The 12,851-nt window shown below is 40.4% G+C and overlaps 1 protein-coding gene across 1 annotated transcript in view; it reads right to left on the reverse strand.

Moving 5' to 3' along the window:
• PHACTR2 (phosphatase and actin regulator 2) overlaps positions 1 to 12,851 on the reverse strand; it is a 225,306-nt gene that overhangs the window by 7,719 nt on the left and 204,736 nt on the right. Inside the window, exons 10-12 of the mRNA XM_054722301.1 lie at positions 8,776 to 8,837; positions 5,570 to 5,707; positions 314 to 390 (exon numbers count right to left, since the gene is read on the reverse strand). Coding sequence (XP_054578276.1) covers positions 314 to 390; positions 5,570 to 5,707; positions 8,776 to 8,837 — 277 coding nt within the window. The remainder of the gene's footprint in view (positions 1 to 313; positions 391 to 5,569; positions 5,708 to 8,775; positions 8,838 to 12,851) is intronic.

Raw genomic sequence — 12,851 nt, forward strand, 5'->3', positions numbered from 1 at the left:
ACCAAAGCAGACACATAAGTGCCCACACCGGCTCCCACCAGCATCTGTTCAGGGCATAAAACGTTAAATGAGTCTCTTCAAAAAGCTTGTCTTCTCACCCAGAAAATAAAACGAAAAAGAAACCAAATATAGCCCTTTAGAATGACTCAGACTTCTTTGAGAGAAAAAACAAGACTTAATTTTAGAAATGTTCATTAGAGGGTATTATGTTAGACTGTATTTTTAAAAAATTTAATTGTGGTAAAATACACATAACATAAAATTTACCATCTTGATCATTTTTAATATGCTAAACTGAATTGTGTCCACTTACCTTGTAAACTGCCGACTCTCTTCGTGCACTTCCATTTCTGTGCTTTTAAATTCATTTAGTTCTTTCCGTATTGCTGCCTGAATAGGAGAAAATATATACACAGAATTGTTACTTAGGTCACATATTTTCTTGGCATACCCTGCATCAATGAAGCCGACCTTCTCTTAAGAAATGACTTGGAGAACTCTAGCCGGTATGGCTCAGTGGATAGAGCGTCAGCCTGCGGACTGCAGGGTCCTGGGTTCCATCAGGTCAAGGGTACCTTGGTTGCAGGCTCCTTCCCGACCCGGGCCCTGGGGCCCTGGTCAGGGTGTGTGCAGGAGGCAACCAATCGATGTGCTTCTCTCACATCAATGTTTCTCTCTTCTACTCTCTCTAACAGATCAATGGAAAAATATCCTCGGATGAGGATTAACAAAGAACAACAAAAAAAGCAAGCAAGAAAGAAATGTCTTGGGGAAAGGGATTCCTAATTTCTCCTAGGAAACGGTATGCTAGATGCAGTGTCATGCTGCTTGCAAACTAAAACCGGGATAGATTTCTCTCAAGTGTCATCGACAAGGTGGAGGAAGGGGGCCTTTCCTAAACGAATCCTGGGGTCTGATCTATGAGTCACCCCCATGACCACAAGGGTAGCGCAGGTCATGAGATCTTCTGAGAAACAATATCATTTCCCTATGTCAGTTCTGCATTTAATACCACACACAGTGACATGGCTCTAGGCAATTGCCACAAAGCTACTGAGAAGGCAGTTGCTATTTATTCTTTCATATAGAAAGTTAAGATAATTAGAATTGAAAGGTTCAGCACAGCACTTAAAAGCCACTCAAATAAAATATCAAACAGAATGCTGTCACTATTACTATTCAGCGAACACATAATCCATGCCATGTAAATGCTGGGGTTTGAAGAGATGCTTATGTCCTTCAGGCTGAAAAACTGAGATACTCATCAAAATGTTAACATCAGTTATCAATTAATAGTGGCTGGATTGCAGATGGTTTTTGATTTCCACTGTGTGCTTATCTTTATATCCTAACTTTTCTACAAAGAATAGTTTCCTGCCCTAGCTGGTTTGGCTCAGTGGACAAAGCGTTGGCGTGTGGACTGAAGGGTCCCGGGTTCAATTCTGGTCAAGGGCACATGCCCAGGTTGCGGGCTCAATCCCCAGTAAGGGGAGTGCAGGAGGCAGCCAATCAATGATTCTCTCTCTCATTATTGATGTTTCTATCTCTCTCTCCCTCTCCCTTCCTCTCTAAAATAATAATAATAAAAAGAATAGTTTCCTCATGTGAATTTAAAAACACTAATAAAAACAGCTTCATAATCTCTTTGAAAAAAATGGACTCTTCAGCCAAAACAAAGAATGACATTACAAGCCACAGAGAATCACTTCACTGACAGATAAGGAAACGTACTTCGTGGTGGGAAAATGAAGAATATTAGAAGAGAAAAAAGACAGAAGGAAGCCCCGAGGCCTGTCTCTGGCTTTCCCCTACCACGGTCACTCTGCAATATCCAAGTTTTTCTCCCAATGCCCCTTTCACTGTGATACTTACATCCTATCGTCACAGCTTGCTTTGTCTCCTCAAACATATTCCTCAGCCCCTATAGACTCTATGGGGATCCGGTGGCTGGGAAGTGATTGCAGAGGTATTTTTTTTTCTTTAAAAAGCAATTCTTGCTACTGAACTTTAGAAAAGATGAAGAAGAAAGATATTTGTGGGCTTGAGTCCACTGAGATAAGACAATGAATCTTGCTGCACAAGTGAGATGAACAGTGAGGATACTTTGCTTTAATCACTGTAAAACTTGGTACCTAGAACCAGGAACGGAAACAGTCAAGCTGCTCCATACGAATCACCTAATTGGCATCTATCAAAAAGTCTTCCTTTAAAGAAGGTATTTTAATATGGACAGTGGCATCAAATCATTTAAAATTTCCCCTCTAAATGTTAACGTTTCAGTGGAGGAAGTGGAAAGTAGTCCACTCGGAGTCCGAAGTCATGGGATCTAGTCTTACCTATGCCTTCAATAGCAGTGACCCTTAGCGAGTTACTTTGCTCCAAAACCTGTTTTCTCATCTGGAAAATGGAAATGAGAATTCCTCATAGTATTATTAGAATCAATTAAGAGCATATTTGAAAGTGCTTTGTACACTGAAAGTATTCAAGAATATGTCATTATTGTGATACATTTCAAAAAATGAATTAAATTTTAGTTTGTGATGTGCAAGAAGAAAATGTCACCCAAGGAGCCTTGAAAACAAATAAGGTGAAAGTAGGTTGTTGGCTTACAGATCTAAGAGTCTGGCCAAAGTCAATGAAAGCATTCCATAAGAATCAATTGGGATGTGGAATCTACAAAAAGTACTGTATAGTTTATTTTTAATTGGAAATTGTGTGCTATACATTCTTTATATTAGTAAGACTTACAATTCACTTGTGACCATACACATAGACAGCCAATTCAGTATTTATAGACACATCCCACATGCTCAACTGCAATGTGACCTTGCCATTCCCTCTTCAAGAGGTGGAGTCTCTCTCTCCAGCCGTGGACCTGGGTGAGACCTGTAACTGCTTTGAACAATAGAACACAGTTGAGGTGAGGCTGTGTCAGTCCAGGGGGGCCTAGCATCTTTTGCTTCCTTCTTCTTGCAAGCTAGCTGCCATGTAAAAATGTGCCCACCCTCGGAAAACCACAGTGTGAGAAACCCCAAGTTCAAGCAGAGGCGCTGGAGGATGCGATGCCATGTGGATACAGAGAGAGGCCGACCAACAAGGCAAAGACGTGCTGCTAGTGAAGAAGCCAGCTCAGGAGTGGATTCTGGAACCCCAGGCACCACCCTCCTTGATGCCACATGGATCAGAAACAAACCACCGAGTTGAGATCTTCCTGAATTCCTAACTCACAAAACTGTGGACAAAATAAGATGGTTGTTTCAAGTCACCAAGTTTTGGGATGGTTTGTTACAAAGCAGTTGAACACTATTTCAAGACTTTCATCTCACAGATGTTGAAATGGAGAGCAAGTGACTTTGTAGATATCAAATGGGCATTGGGTACTAAGATGGGGCTGATGCAATTGCCTTCTTACTTCAAGTCCTCCACTCTTCCCAGTAAAGAAAGCTTCAGAGCCTAACTCATCCAGATAATTGCCTCAGATCTCCATGTTGTGTGTGGTTTGTAATTAGAAATGATTCCGTTACAGGCATGAATGTGATGTGGAATTATAGGAACCGGTTGCTTGAAAAAATATGTCAGCAAGTTGTGATGACAGCCAATTAAAGAAATGCAATACCCATTTTAAAAAATTCACTAAAGAATGACCATAGTTTTATTCCAAGAGTTATTTCCTCTTACTAACTAACCAAAGAGATTTCCTGAGACTGTTTTATGAGAGGGAAAAAAGTTTTTCCCTCCCATAGGTTATGTTAGTGATCCACATGTACAATATTCTTAACTCTCTTTTCTAGTCAGAGTTTAGGCCTAATAACTCTTCATGTAAGTGTAAATGGGACTGCTTTTGTTGAAAATATGGAACAGAAAGAAGTAGGTTGATGTAGTGCGACTGGAGTCAGAATGGTGCTGGGTTGGACCAATGGGAAGTAAATGAGTGAAAACTAGGTATTTCTAAGATTGAAACAAAACAAACCTCCAGGAGATAGCACTGAGACCAAATACGTATTATTATTATTTTATTATTATTATTATTATTATTATTATTATTATTATTTTTATCCTCACCCAATGATATGTTTTTATTGATCTTTAAAGTGAGAGGAAGAGAGAGAGAAAAACACATCAATTTAAGAGAGAAACATTGACCAGTTGCCTTACACACATACCCTGACCTGGGATGGAACCCGCAACCCAGATATGTGCCCTGACTGGGAACTGAACCTGCAAGCGTTTGGTGCATGGGACGATGCTCCAATTCACTGAGCCACCCGGCCAGGGCCAAATATGCAGTATTTTTCATACCATGAGAATTATGGTTTTTTTCTGAGACTTAGTTGAAAGAACTTCATTAAAAGTACTAAATATCCTATCTAATAAAAGAGAAAAATGCAAATTGACCATACCTCCGCTACACCCACAAGCCATGCCCACGAGCCAATCAGGAGCGAGTATGCAAATTAACCCAACCAAGATGGCTTCGGCCACAGAGCGAGCAGGAGGCTTGGGTTTCCCCGGCAATGGAGGAAGCCAAGCTTCTCGCCCACTCTGGACGGCCCTGGCCTCCGCTCAAGGCTACAAAGTTTCAATTATAGAAGATAAATAAATCCCAGATACCAGAGTCTCCACTTGGGTCGCCAGGGGGCATGGCCAGCCTGCAAACCACCACAGGCCCCTCGCCCAGGCCACCCCATGCCCCAAGGGAACCCCCACCCTGATCCGGGACACCCTTCAGGGCAAACCAGCTGGCCCCCACCTGTGCACCAGGCCTCTATCCTATCTAATAAAAGAGTAATATGCAAATTGACTGTCACTACAACACACAAGATGGCTGCCCCCATGTGGTCAAAGATGGCCGCCCTCATGTGGACACAAGATGGCTGCCACAAGATGGCCAGCAGGGGAGGGCAGTTGGGAGGGACCAGGCCTGCAAGGGAGGGCAGTTGTGGGCAATCAGGCCAGCAGGGGAGGGCAGTTGGGAGGGACCAGGCCTGCAAGGGAGGGCAGTTGGGGGTGATCAAGCCTGCAGGGGAGGGCCGTTAGGGGTGACCAGGTTGGCAGAGGAAGGAAGTTGGGGGTGACTGGCCCTGCAGGGAAGGGCACTTGGGGGGGACCAGGCCTGCAGGGGAGGGCAGTTAGGGGTGACCAGGCCTGCAGGGGAGGACAGTTAGGGGCAATCAGGCTGGCAGGGGAGCAGTTAGGCATCAATCAGGCTGGCAGGGGAGTGGTTAGGGGGTGATCAGGCTGGCAGGCAGAAGTGGTTTGGGGCAATCAGGAAGTCAGGCAGGGGAGCAGTTGGGAGCCAGCAGTCCTGGATTGTGAGAGGGATGTCCCAGATTGGAGAGGGTGCAGGCTGGGCTGAGGGACACACACCCCCTGTGCACGAATTTCGTGCACCGGGCCTCTAATATCACATAAGTGGCTTAAATAATGAAAGGCAAAAAATTATTGGGACACTTGGTAATATCAAGCCTCCTTAGATGGATGAGTGGGGATAAGTGAGTATTGGCGCTTTTAGAAAAGCAATAAATTCATAAATCAGTGAAATCATAACTAAAGACACTTGAGTTCTTGCCTTGTCTGCAGGTGTCAACCTGGCCCAGGGCTTGTCTGCCCTGCGATCGTAGTCGGGAGAATCGGTGACTTCTACATACTCGTTAAACCGCAGGATCCTTCGAGCTTGCAGCTCTGCCACTGTGGGTCTCAGGCTGAGCTGCAGGAGGACAAGGACAGAGGACAAGTTCAGTAAACCATTTACAGCTCATGGTTTTCTATAGAGAACTTCGAAGTTCTGGTCAAATAAGGTCACTTTCACATATAAAAAAAAAAAATAGAAGAAAGAAAAGGCAGCAGCATCTTGGGAGTTTCTAATAAGAACTAGAAAGCAGCGTGCCCTAATTTTGAGACTATAAAAATCATCCTTTTTAGATAGGTCACAAACTTTGGCAACTGTGTGCATTACGCTGTTTTCTCCTCCTTGCCTGGTACTGTGATAAAGGTGCCTGTCATCCCTGACACAGGGAACATGAAGCCACAGGCACAATAAAAATCCAAACACAGGATGTGGATTGAATTATGTATCAAGGAGAAAGCCCTGCAACTTTTAGAAATGACAATTAAAAGCTTGGTTCCTGCCCTAGCGGGTTTGGCTCAGTGAACAGAGCGTTGGCCTGCAGACTGAAGAGTCCTGGGTTTGATTCCAGTCAAGGGCACATGCCCGGGTTGCGTGCTCGATCCCCAGTAGGGGTTGTGCAAGAGGCAGCCAATCAATGATTCTCTCTCATCATTGATGTTTCTATCTCTCTCTACCTCTCCCTTCTTCTCTGAGATCAATAAAAATATATTAAAAAAAAAAAAGCTTGGTTCCTATTTTTATTAAACCTGTACGTTCAGAAATGCACCAAGTTATGACAAAGAAATGGTCCAGTGAAGGGTGTGTCCATGGCCTTCTTCCATGAAAGGCTAGGGACCCAGGCCTATGCTTGACATTTACTCTTGGCCACAAAAGCTGACATGTAGGAGGGGGGCCTTCTGGAGAACTGCACTTCAGTGGGGCCCTAACTACTTAAAATCAGCTGCAACCTTCAAGACACATCTAATAACGTGGATTCCTCCTGTGGTCTTGGTCAAATTGGAATTTGTAGTTATATTTACTAGTAATCTACCCAGACCTGTGGTATTTGCTGTCCTCTCTCGGCTCTTTCTCAAGCTCAAGAATAAAGCAGAGATGGTTCTGAGACTAAAGAAACATGGTCCCCTGGTCGACAGGCATCACCTACTCTCTGCTACTGAGGTTCCTGCTTCTGTGGCCTTTCTCAGTGGGAGGTGTCCTAGTATTGTCACACAGGTAGACCCAGGCTTCGGTTTTACCCATAGGGTCCATATTCAGCATCTTTTCTCTCCATATATGTACCCTGTATTAGCCAGACTTTCCACAGTCTAAGTAGTCCTCTGTGGAAGCGTTCCTTATTTACATAGGCTCAATGTTTGGAAAAAGTAAGCACAATCTCAAAAAAATGTTTTTGTGGTTAAAAACATCCCCGTTTTGGGGCCGTGGTTTTCTTTTGAGTAAAACCAGAGGTTGGACTCAGTGCTCTAACCTTCAAGACATTCAAAGACTCTTAGAAGGCCTGGGACTACACTTGAGCTGGGACAGGAATGAAGTCCTTGTGGGCAGAGGACAAAGGAAGGAATAATCTAAGCAGTTCAGTTACTGTCTAATCTCTATTGTTAGATTCTCAACTGCCTTTCCAGGACAGGTGGGGTTGAGGAGGTAGAGAAAGCCTTGCCTCTGGGGACCGCCAAAAGGCAAGTGACCAAGGGCCACACAGGTCAGAAATTCTCCATCCAGTCTTAAAAAACATGTTCTTATTGATTTCAGAGAGAGTAAGGGAGAGGGGAGGAGAGATAGAAACATTAATGATGAAAGAGAATCATTGATTGGCTGCCTCCTGCACACCCCCTACCGGGGATCAAGCTCCCAACCCAGGCATGTGCCCTGATTGGGAATCTAACCATGGTTCATAGGCTGACATTCAACCACTGAGCCACACCTGCCAGGCTCCAACCAGTCTTGCCCTTTAGGACGGTGCCAGTGACAGGGTCATTATTAGTGGTATGAATTGTCCTGCACCTATGGCAGGGAGCTCTGTATAGAGGAGGCAAGTGGGGACAGGAGTTAAGAGCAGGCTCTGCTGCCTCCTGGAAGAGCCCGACTGGATTGAGAAGATTATATGCATGTCAGGGGTGAGTGTGGAGCTATGAGGAAGGGCTACTTCTTATCTAAAGCTGGAACTTAACAGCCACTGAGTGCCAGAAGACACAGCTCTAAAAACTCAGTTTACAGAGTCTTTCTCAGCTTGATCATTGTTTAACAATTAGTGTCTTTGAGGAAAAAAAGAGAGATCAATAATAAAGGATCTTCTCCCCTAAAAATCAAAACGAAAACCTCTCAAAGTACAGTCTCTACTTTTCCATGGGAATGGATTGTTTCTTCTATCTGTCACGGACTCCCCAGCCAGCCCAGATAAATGTGGGCAGATCACACACTTCACTGCAGATGTCATGCTTCACTCATCCTGCCTTGTCCAGGGATGAAAGGTATACCTGAACCATTGCTGGACAAAGATGTACAATGAAATGTACGTGCTGATAGTCCTTAATTTTTCCAAATACTGTTATTATTTTAACACAGAAAAAAGTGATAGCTCTGGCATCAGGTTTATATTTTCATAAATGGTGGAAACAATTGTCTGAGGTAAGCTGTTTGTCAATTTGGGTAGCACTACAGTAGGCAGCCTGGATGATCAAGTTCACTTAAAAATTTAGTCACCCAGCTCAGATACGGAATAGTGGCAAATCTTCAGTAGCAACAAAATATTTAATATTTCCAAGACTACATGGAAAGTGTGAGCATTTTAAAAAATTAAACATTGAAATGTTAATAATGGTTATCTTTAAATGGAAGAAGTTTATATGACTTTTTTCTTTTATTACCTTTTGCATTTAAAAAATTTCTTACACCGATTACATGTTTTTTTCATAATCACCTAATGCACTTTAAAAGTTTTGATTAACATCAAAATTAACATATGCAATTACAAATATAAAGATAATTTATACTGTATTCATTACATAGATTTAATGTCTATGATCAGTTAGTAGACTAACAGGAATAATTATCCCTAAATATCAGATTTACATGTGGAGAGCTGATTTGCATTTAAAAAAGGAACTGTATCTCAGAACACACACTATCATTAACAGTTGTAGTTTCATCACCTTTCTGCTGAGTCTGCGTTTAAGTTCCATTTTTGCTTCTTGTTCTTCCTCTTCATTCTTTTCTGCTTATTAATGGAAGAGAAGACATGAAGACTTGGTTATTATAAGTGATTTTATAATCAGAAAAGTAGATCAGGCCACAATTATTAGACTTAACAGATATTGATCAAACATTCCAACATCTTTAAAAAGTTGTCAAAATACTTTGCAGAAAGATCAACCATTAAATTATATATATATAATTATATTGCTTTATATATGCATACTAGTACGTACATGCATACATATAATATTTTTTTCCTTATATGACTGGCCTATTTACTAATTGTAAACCTTTTTTGCTTCCAGACTTCCTGTTATACTCTGAAAAACAACAACAACAACAACAAAAAACCCACAAGAGTTCCCATAATCTGGTGAAAGCCTTTCATTGGTAATCATCTCATGGGCTTACAAGCACAGATGATCAGAATTCAGGGAAAAATTTATTTCTGGATCTGGCCTCCATGTGAAAATCCGAGACATATCAAAATAACAAATTAGAACCATCTGATGCATGTCTGAGTTGCTGATTTCCATTCAAATCCAACCAAAATAGTTGATCTGTCTGTTTTGGTTTCCATAGAAGCAGAATGTAAGCATTTCCTTGGACTTTGCTTTTGAACCAGAATGTTCTGAATGGGGTTATGGTGTACTGTTGGTGGAGATGATTTATTTTCTCATGACTTTGACTTTCCAACGTCTCCTCTTCCTCTAGTACTTTACCAAGTAGTACAATTTAATGGCCAACCTAAATGAATGCTGTCCAACAGATGGGATTAAGAGAAAAATGTCCAGAACTTTAAAGAAATAAACATCCTTTCAGGTTTTAATGGTTGCTTATTTGATGAATTTCTCTCCATAGCTTCCTGTAGCTCATCATTTGTTCAATAAATGAGCACAGATTTTGCTTACTAGGTATTAATACTTACAAAATATTATCTTTTAGAAAGTTCTGTTATGAATTCTACTGAAGGAAAAATCACACTATATAAAAGCTCAGCTAAAATGGTGACAAGTCTCCTCTTTGAAAAAATAATTATATTTTTAAATTCAAATAGACTTACCACTAAGATTATTTTTGTCATTAATAAAATATTAGCATTCAATATTTGCAACATCTGAATTTGTTAGTTGAACATGCTAAATCTCTATTAATTTTTCTTATTTTGACAGGGAAAAGTTTCTACAGGCTTCTGAAACAATAATTTTAATTGATAAGCAAGATTAGTCTGCCTTTCAGACAGAGTGAACATAAACTGAAATCACCCTGCAGAATAGGAAACAACTAGTTATTGGTAGTATATTTCTATCGAGTGTCAAACAAATTTGGTTATAATTCAGATTTCTTCCCATGAAGTTACTGTAGGTAGCCTTAAAATACATCCTTAGGGTCAAATAATTACCTTTTGTGAGCTGTATAAGGCATATGGATTGTATAACCCAAACACCAAACTTACAGCTCATGCTATTCAAACTAGGGTTTTACAAGATTACGCCTCCGATGATATTATTAGTAAAAAGAAAAATATAACCCTTAAACATTTTAGTCAATTCTTCCTATACAGTGATTATGCTATGTTTTTAAAGGTACTTTTCAAAGATTAAAAATTGGGTATCTAATACAATTCAAAACTAATGCTCCAATTTTCATGAAATACACAAAATGTCCTATCTTTGAAGGGAATATTAGATAATTTTGCCTTATTAAATAGGCACATTGTATATCTATGTGGCAGCCAGTTAAGTCAAAAAAAAAAAAAAGAAGAAGAAGAAGGGCCAACTGCAGTTAGGGGAGTTAAATAAACATGATTTTACCATTTGGATAGTCTTTGTTTAACATCAGGAGCTGGCTTTCTTACAGTCCCCATATTTGAAATTAATGCTTCTAATGAAGTTAAAGGAAGAGGGTTTTAGAGGTGAATCTTATTAAAATAGTCACTGTAAAAATCTCTTACGAAGAGTCAAGATTAAATCTTAAACTTCGTTTTAAAAAATGTACTGAGGTTGTTGTTTTTTAATGTTTCCTCCTTTCCTTTTAGATTTATTAGAGGGTAATTATAAAGTAGGATATAAACCTTTCTGGTCATTTGAAACAGACTGGAGGAATATTCATGAAGGAAGTGATGTGGCTCATTGACAAATCTTGCCCTCAGTAACTCTCATCAGAGCAGAGAGGGGCAGATATTTCAGAATAGCCACAGGAAGTATTTGCCATAAACACACAAGCAATACAGGAGGTTTGGGGGGTGGGGTGGGGGTGCACTACAGGAAAGCTGCCTAGTTAGGGAGTGCTCCCCGGAGCGTTTTGTGGACCAACTGAAAGAACAAAGAGAAACACGGAAATACCAGCGACTGGAGTATTATATTCTTGAGTCATCAATTCAGATAATATGGGATTTTAAAAAGCCAAACATGTTTGTGGGTTTGTTTCTCTTTTTATTGTTTTACGTGTTTCTGAATGGGTGTTTTTAGCAAATGGAAGTACATTTATAAACAAACTTGAAATGCATCCCCCCTCCCCACAAAAGAGATGGATCAATAGATGGGCAGATATGTGATAAAGCAAGATGTGATAAAGTAGATATCAATGGTAGAATATAGATGGCAGACATATAGCTATTTACTCTACAATTCTTTCAACTTTTCTGTATGATTAAAAAATTTCATAGAAAAGGTACATGCAGAACTCAATGGCCTAGTACATTTTTTCCCCTACAGAAGACACAGCTGGAATAACGGTCACAGCTAAATAGTATGTGGACTTTTATCTTTTATCCCTGCCCTGAAAAAGGTGTGCCATATATATCACTTTTCCTGCTGAGCAAAAGTTGACCTTTTAAGCACCAAAACGTGCTTTCTATTTTAACAGTTTTAAGGAACTGGTTCTAAAATGTACAACTAAATATAGCTTTATATGTATTTTTAAATGCTAGATGCACTAAAATGGGAAAGAAATAAAACAGGTTGTGATACTGGGAATGAAACGGATAAATAAAATTTGTCCTGTGTTCCAAACAGAGCTATCAGCATTGTCATCTGGTTCAGGTTTAGTGATGGACTTGGATTTGAGAACTGTGGAATGTTTTATTCTGTGAATTCATTCCCTAATTTGTCAAGAAAAAATAGTGACCTAGTTAATAAATGTCCTTAAGAACCACCATGTCACACATAGACTTTTCTCCAAATAGATAATCATACTGCTCTTGACCAAACGCTGGAGATGAAAGATATAAACAAACAAGAGCCATCTAAGTGGAAGAACCGAGAAGCAAGCGGGGGCGGAATAACGTGTCATATGTATGCTCTGGATGATGTCCGCCAGTTCTCTTTTCTGCTTCCCTTGGCCATACAATATTATGTCAGGAGACCACCGGCCGGTTATCTGCCTCCCCAGACTGCAAATGTGTCTTTTGTTTCCAGAAAAAGCATGCTTAAACAAACCGAAAAGGAAGTAAATAAGGGCTGAAGTCAAGCCTGAAGTTGACTTTGGCATTTCACTCTTTCCCGAACCTCCAGGAAAATGGGGGATAAAAGCCAACACAGCACTTAAGATCGATGTGCGATAAATTTCCAGATCTATCCCACCGTTCCTCAAACAACCAAACACCAATGTGGTTTGGCACTATTTATCTCACAGGAGCAGGAACAAATTACCCAGAGTTCGCTCTTCCTTTTTTTCTAGGTATTGCATCAGGCGTCCAATAAGAAATATTCTGTGTGTTAGGAGCTCATGATCTGCATTTGAGCTTACCTAAAAGTTAATTCAAATATTTTCAGGGAACCTGTTATCAAAAGCCATGGGTCTTTTTGGTTTGGTTTTGTTGTCAAAATTAGATGTTGCTGCCATCCTATTTTAGAAAGCTAAGACCTACCATTTTTTTTTTTCTTTTCTAGCCATAACTTTTTCCCTCTCCAAACTGGCTCTTGTATACATTGATGGTTGCTTAAGTCCTTTCTTGAGTTCTATCCCAGTTATACTCACAATGAGCCAGAAAAAAAAAGAAAAAAGAAAGAAAGAAAGAAAGAAAGAAAGA

Source organism: Eptesicus fuscus, chromosome 10, assembly GCF_027574615.1.
Source record: "Eptesicus fuscus isolate TK198812 chromosome 10, DD_ASM_mEF_20220401, whole genome shotgun sequence".
NCBI lineage: Eukaryota > Metazoa > Chordata > Mammalia > Chiroptera > Vespertilionidae > Eptesicus > Eptesicus fuscus.